Source organism: Elgaria multicarinata, chromosome 11 (assembly GCF_023053635.1).
Source record: "Elgaria multicarinata webbii isolate HBS135686 ecotype San Diego chromosome 11, rElgMul1.1.pri, whole genome shotgun sequence".
Classification (NCBI taxonomy): Eukaryota; Metazoa; Chordata; class Lepidosauria; order Squamata; family Anguidae; genus Elgaria; species Elgaria multicarinata.
Window position 1 is genome coordinate 40,400,167 of NC_086181.1, and position 7,523 is coordinate 40,407,689.

Genomic DNA, 7,523 nt, shown 5'->3' on the forward strand with positions numbered 1-7,523 from the left:
TGCTGTAATTTATTCAATCAACCTCTATGTCAGTAAAAGCTCTGTTTTCAACTTAACAAAGTATTTGAGCTTTATTGAGTCTTTGCTGCGTTTCTACTGAGAGAAGCTTCTAATACAACTCTGCTTATTCTTGAGTAGAGTTAACTTCCAACAAGGGCGAGGTTTTCTTTTTCTTTTTAAAAAAAACACCCTTACCTTGCGTTCGAAGGCTCCTGTGCTCATTTTCCTTTAACCCCCCCCCCAATGGCAGCCGTGATGTCGCACGCCACGTGTAGACCAGGGCGACGGTCTCGCAATCATAAAATTGCAAGATCGTCGCCCTCCTACCCCCTCATCTAGCCACAACCCTAGAGACGCACATTTACAATGAATTGCTACAACATAAATAGAAAAGCAATGTTTCACTCTATCGTTTGGAATATTGTGACCAGGTGATCCATGTACCTGCCTGCTCAGACTGCTGTTCAGATGCTAACTGTTGATGGGCAACTTCAAAGCCCCTTGAGGGAGAAGGTTTATCAAGGGTTCCTCACCCACGAGCCCTCAAAAACCTACCTCAATGTGAGTAATTGAGTCTAGATTGAATACAGTTTGTCCATGTGACATAACCCTGAGGAGGTTAAGTGCTCTTGAGCAATAGCTTAGCTACATTTACTGGGAGGAGCAAATCCCATTGGGTTCAAATGTGTCGATGTGTTTGGGATAGATTTCAGTGAAAATTAATCATGGCAGTTGGGAGGAAGGTCCAGGACACTTTGTCCCCCACTATATGCCATCAGTGTGGAATGATTTCCATTAGAGTTGAAAAGAAGTTGGGGAAATGCTGCCAGTGGAGGCTGGTGGCTCCAGTGTCAGTGGGGTAGCGGATCCGCTCCAGGCTTCACACCTTGGATAGCTCCATTAGAGTTGCAAGCCCCGGGAGAGTAAGTTACATCTGTTGAGATATAATAGTGTCCATCACTATTGAAAAAAATAATCCTATTTTGTTGATGGGTGGGTGATAGAATGAAAGGCACCTGACAATCCATGAAACACAGAGAGAACAGATTTTGCACAGTCCATACATCCCTAAGTAGACATGGATAGTATTGCAAGGTAAGTGTACAAGTACCACCAGTGTAAAACTCATAAGGAGCAGCTTTATTAGCAACATAAACCTCATCATATGACCTCAAAGTAGGGATGTGCTCCGCTTCTCTTCGGTTCAGAGAAGCAGAAGCGAGGCGGCCTAATTCGCCTCTGGAAAAGGCAGAGGCGAAGAGAGTCAGGGGGGCTGCGGATCGAGGCGAAGAGGATCGCCTCAATCCGGAACTTCGCCTGCAGGTAAGTGGGGGGGAGGGGGACTCATCTGGTGCCGCCGGCACCGCCATCCATGTGGCGGTGGCGCCGCCAGGTAAGGAAGCAGGGAGTAGGGACGCTTACCTGCATCTGTCGTGGGCTTCAATTGAGGCCCCTGTTGAAGGCAGAAGTGAAGGCCGAAGCCTCTTCCGGCTTCAACCGGGGCCTCAATTGAAGCCCGTGATGGATGCAGGTAAGGGGGCGGGGGGCGGTGGCTTATCTTGCACTGCCGCCGCTGCTGCCATCGATGTAGCGACGGCGGCGAAGCCGGATCTCGCTCCGCAGAGCGGAGCGGGAGTTGGGCGGAGCGGCGGGAAGAGGATCGGGCAACGAAACGGATTGGGGGGTCCGTGCACACCCCTACTTCAAAGGCATAGCTAACAGCTTGATCTTTTCTTCCTTTTTTACTTTAGAGTAAGCGCAAGCCTCCCCCAATCTAGATTGGCACCGTAGCTTTGGGAATAGGGGGCTATTAACCTTTCCCCCACTCCTGTGACCCCCATCTGGATCAGATCCCACGCCGACAATGTATATTGCGAAATAGTGACCTATTAAAACAGATAGATCACTATTTGGCAATATGTATTCCATGTGAGTGTGTGTGTGTGGGACCACATGTGCATCAAATTTGTCTGGTGTTGGGGGGAGCAATGAGAGTTAAAGCCGCTGCTTCCTATACTAGCATCCTGAAGCAGATTGGGGGCCCTGTGCTTACTCTAGAGTAAAAGTGGGAAACAAGTCTTCGAAGTAAAGTCTGGTTTGGCCCTGAATTATCCAGTTCTTTGAGACTTTAATCTGTCTAATATGCAGTAGGACAGTCTTCAGGCAAGGACTGGGCCCATGTATGGAGGCTGTCATCTTTACTCTCAAAAGGACCACGATGATGATGACGTAGCACACAATATACTCCAGCGCTTCAAACCTGTTGCATGTATAAGCAACCCCTGAGCCATGGGGGTTTGATCTTTTGGGGACTTGCACACTCCACTTTACTTGAAACAACAGGAATGTTAAGTAAGTCTCAAAGGAGTTTGCTCAGAGGTGTCATTTTTGTTTGATCAACAAACGAATATAAAAACAAACAAACACACCATGAATTCTTGAGGGCTTTGGTGTGACAGGGCTTTAGGGAAGAGAAAAGCATTTGGGGTTAAGACAAAGAGAGAAAGGCAACATGGGATCACAGACAATGAGAAATATTATAAAGACATGAAAATAGTCAAGAATATGAGGGCTGAATGAAACAGGAACAAGGGATGATTCTTGAGAGGAGATGGGCACATCTTCTCAGTAGGGTCACCCTTCTATAATGCCATTCGTGCCCCTGCCAAGAGTGGATGACCAGCAGTAGGCACATTGCGAGAAAGTATCTTCTAAGAATGTATTAAGCACAGTGGACAGCTGTTCTCTTAATCACCAGTTGTGTTATGGAATTGTCTTTACATTAGAGGCAAATCTGGTTGAGATAAGATTTGGACTGGAAGAAGAACGGTGGCACCAGCAAACATCTCAACACATTCTATAGAAATCTTCTGCAGAGGAGATGAAGCAGATCCTGCACAATTGGAGCCATTCTGATGAACAAAACGGCAGGTAATTGGGTGTCAAGACAGGATGTTCATCCAAACTTCTTTGATGATGATCTTCTGTAAGATGCATATCCAGGGTGTGTTTCAAGCCCCAGGAGAGCAACACTACACCTGTTGATATACCAGTATCCATTACTAATGTAAATTTAGAAGCTTCTTTATCCATGACATCCTTAAGCAATCATATTTGTAAGATAGCATAATCATTGAAAGCATAAGCCAGAGGGTCTGGTTCAAAACTCAGCTCATATATGATCTTAATAAGTGGCCTTATTCAAGTCACTTTGTGGTCTAACTCTCAGAATTGCTCTGCGGTTACTGTCAGTAACGTTCTTAGAGAGCCACGGGTGGGGTGGGGAATCCATTCAATGGTAAAAAAAAATAAAAATACCCTGCTTGCTTAAGACCAGAGTTAAGACTATCTCATGTTGGGTCAGGTGCCATAAATCCAGGGAACTGTTAGCTAAGGCTGATGCCTTAATCGATGTGTCCCATGATCAGTGATGATGTTGTACAATGTCACAAATGGTTCTTGTTTACAATGTACCCTCCATGCAACCACAATTTTTCTTAGTCTTTCAGGCTGAATTCTAGATGGGGAGGATGGCGTGTCTGGGACTACCAAAGATGTCCCATATTGCCTTGGTCTGGTCTGGTCTTATGGAGCATCTGAGCCTTACTGTGCTGCAGTCAAATACACCTGGAGGGCACAGGTGGGGAAGCTAGTTTGACCCATCCTGCTAGCTACATATTCCACTCTTGATATGAGAAGGAAACAAGCTATAAAAAAGGATGTTGAGGATCTGGCTAGTTCAGGGATCCATGCCTGTGAATCTATTGATTTGTCAAAGATTTGGTGATTTATGTTCTATCACTGATTATACCCACATTTAAAAAAAATGTTACAGAGATGGAATGCGAAAATCAAACGTCATTGACCGAGTTTGTCCTCGTTGGGTTTCCATATCCCAAGAAGCTGAAGGGTCCTTTATTCATCTTCTTCCTGCTTATCTACTTACTTACCCTCTTTGGAAACCTTCTGATTCTGTTGGTTGTAGTGTTCAGTCCCCAGCTCCACAAACCTATGTACTGGTTCCTTTGCCATTTGTCCCTTCTGGACATGACAGTCTCCTCTGTGATAGTCCCCAAGGTGATTGCTGGATTTCTAGATGGTGGTGGGGTCATGTCTTATGGGGGTTGTGTATGCCAACTCTTCTTCTTCCACTTCCTGGGCTGCACAGAATGTTTCCTCTACACTCTGATGGCTTATGACCGCTTCCTGGCCATTTGCAAGCCACTCCACTATGGTACCATCATGAACCGTAGGACATGCCTCTTCCTTGCCATGGGCACCTGGTTTGGTGGTTGTCTTCATTCAATGATGGAGACTGCTCTTGTTTTTCGCCTGCCTTTTGGCAGGACAAACCAGGTGAACTATATCTTCTGTGACATCCCAGCTGTGCTGAAGTTGGTTTGTGCTGACACCACACTCAATGAAATGGTGACCATGGTTGATGTTGGCCTTGTGGCCATCACTTGCTTTTTTCTGATCTTGACTTCCTACATGTACATTGTATCCACCATATTGAAGATCCGCAGTGCTGAAGGGCGTCAGCGGGCCTTCTCCACCTGCACAGCTCATGTTACCATAGTGGTGACTTATTATGTGCCACTTGTGTTCATCTATCTGAGGCCAGGATCCCAGGACTCACTGGACGGAGTGGTAGCAGTATTCTACACTTCACTGACGCCACTACTCAACCCCATAATCTATACACTGAGGAACAAAGACATAAAAGTTGCACTTGTAAGATGGTCTAGTAGTAAGACACCCTAGTCTGGAACTTTGCAAATTCCATGTCTGGAATAGATTCCTGCTCAATCTGGCTGCAGACATGGAATGTCTCAAATGGAGATCTTCAGCATTTTAAACTATTGGTGTTGTTGTACAAATCAACTCACAAGTCTGAGGAGAACCTTGTGAAACATCAGAGTCAAGAAGGGGCCAATTAAAAATGCTGGTACCAACAATCAAAGCCCTAAATAGCTTGAGACCAGGTTACCTGAAGGATTGTCTGTTCCCATCTGCACCTGCCTGGACCTAAGATCATCTACTCTCAGAGTCCCCCACCAAACGGTGAAGTGGGTGGTTACTAAGAAGAGGGCCTTTTCTGCTGTGGCACCGGTTGTAGAATGAGCATCCCAGAGACGTTCGCCTGGTGCCTACATTGTGCTTTTTTGGGGGACAGGGGAACAGATTCTTATTTTCCCAGGCATTTTAGTTTTTCAGTTTCTGTTTTAAATCTGGCATTGTATTTTAAATCTGCTGCTAGCTTTTATTGTGTGATGATTAAATTTTTTTATATACTGTCATTTTAAACTTTTATATTGAATTTTATCTCCTTGTATTATATGGGTTTAATTGCTGTGAGCTGCCCAGAGAGCTTTGGCTGTTGTCCATTATAGAAATGGAATAAATAAACAGATAAATAAAGAAGCAAGCAACAGAACCTTTAAGTGGTGGGATATCATTTTTTTTAAAAAAATATCAAATCTTTTATTATATATTTTAACAAAATAATTCAATAACACAAAAACAAAAATACAACTGTAACTACATACTTCGAAGGCCTCAGGTTAAAATATTACAACGTTCTAAATAAAAAAAGGGGGGAAAGGGGGGGGAAAGGAGTAAATTACATAGAAACTTTAGCAAAGGCAGATTAAAGATCCAAATATAAGTCCATTCGTAAATGGTGCCTATAGACCAGTCTTTCAAATATAGCTAATGCTGTTGGGTCTTCAATTCATTGCATAGGCGGTGAGCTTTTATCTTTCCGATGTTGTAGTCTGTCTTTTAGCAGTCAAGAGGATGTGAAAAATCCATTTACGTTGCCCATGTGCTACATCCCAAGAAGCAGGTACATAATTTAAGAGAACGTGTACATCAGAGAATATTAAAGAGCTTTTCAGTACAAAGCGGTGGGGTATCAGTGCTGGAACAGCTCAACCTTTCTTTATTGCCTCTTGTAGCTTTTTAGCTAAGATTTAATGAGAAGCAGTCTGGAAGGCTTTGGGCCTGTTCCGCCTCTGGAATATCAGAATCTGTGTGAGTTGATCTCTGCCAGCATTCTCGGAGCAGGGTTGGGGGAGTGCTCCTACTCCCGCAGCGACCTGATTGCCTTGGCCTTGGCAGAGAAGCTGTCCGTGAGAACTTGATAGCGAAAGAGTGGGGTGGGGGTCTGCAGAAAGATTGCCCAGATTGAATTGTTGTCTTGGTGGGCTGAGCAGGGCCGCCCTGTTTGAACAGGGGCACTGCTGAAAGTCCAAAAGCCTCCATCTGTCAAGTGGTTTGGAAGAGGCCTACGTCTAGGGTGACCATATTTGGGAAACCAAAAAAGAGGACACCTAGTGTGTGTGGGGGGAAGCAGCTTTCTGAGTCCTGCAGAAAGTACGTTATTCCCCCGCCACCTTAAAGAACCCAATTGGAGTGGAGGAAAGGAAAGGATTTCATTCTGCACCACCACCATCCACTCCAATTGGGGCCTTTTCTATAATGTCCACGAATGACCCACTTCCCCCTTTAAGACCTCAATTGGAGCTCAGGGTGGGGGAATGATGTGCCTCAAGAAAGCATGTCATTCCCTCCTGCCATGCTAATGGCAGCCTTAAAGAGGAAGGTGTGTCATTCCAGGACATTATTGAAAATTATAGAAAATCCCCCCTGACACCATGGAAAGAACAAAAACCAGGACAAATCCGGGGAAATCCTGACAGTTGGTCACCCTGCCTACGTCTCCCTTTTTAAGCTGATGCAAAGCTGAAGAGCCTTTGCTAGGAACATCTCATCTGCAATGCCCGAAACCCCTCCCTGTTACGATCCATGATTGTCTGAGACTCTGGAGGCACTCTGGACATGCTCCCTCTTAAGTGAAATTTTGGATTACCAAGAACTTGCCATGAAAAATACTGTGAAGCTTTTCATAGACTTGAACTCTCGTTTGCTGTGGATTGTGTGTCTTTATTTGTTTTCAGCTCAGTACACCGGCAGACTGGGTGTGACAATTGACTGTTGGACTTTCTTTCCTCTGCCTGGACTCAAGTGGTGAGGAGTTGCCGATGTGAAAGCAGTGGCATGGAACTCCTGGGGATGAGGGTTTACCTTTCCCTGTGAACTTGTTTAAGCCTTGACCATGTCATCTTGAGCTACCAACTCGATTTTGTGGATTGTCAGATGCTTTTTATTCCATCAGCCACTCATTCACAGAATTGGATTTTTTTTCCAATTTCCAAATTTGCACAAATCCCTCACCCCAGTCTGCAAATCCCCACAAAATGTGAATTTTTATGCTTTAGCCTATGAGCGAAATGCACATTTTGGGCTGGTTTTTTTTTTTTTAAATTAAACATATTTTTCTACCCCTAAATTTGCATAAAATTCTGGAAAATAAATAAATAAAAACTGGTCCACAAGTTTGAGTGACTCAGAAAAAGCCGATCCACTCCAGAATCAGCGGGTGAGATTCATAACAATCTGAACTCATTTGATTCTTTAACACCCCTAGTCGTGTCTAATACTGAGTGGTAATAATGATC

General features: G+C 44.5%; 1 protein-coding gene across 1 annotated transcript; it reads left to right on the forward strand.

Moving 5' to 3' along the window:
- The first annotated feature begins 3,837 nt into the window (after positions 1-3,837).
- Positions 3,838-4,764, forward strand: LOC134405845 (olfactory receptor 10G6-like). The gene has a single exon (XM_063137099.1). It carries the CDS (start codon positions 3,838-3,840, stop codon positions 4,762-4,764), a length of 927 nt encoding a protein of 308 aa, XP_062993169.1.
- The last annotated feature ends 2,759 nt before the right edge of the window (positions 4,765-7,523 follow it).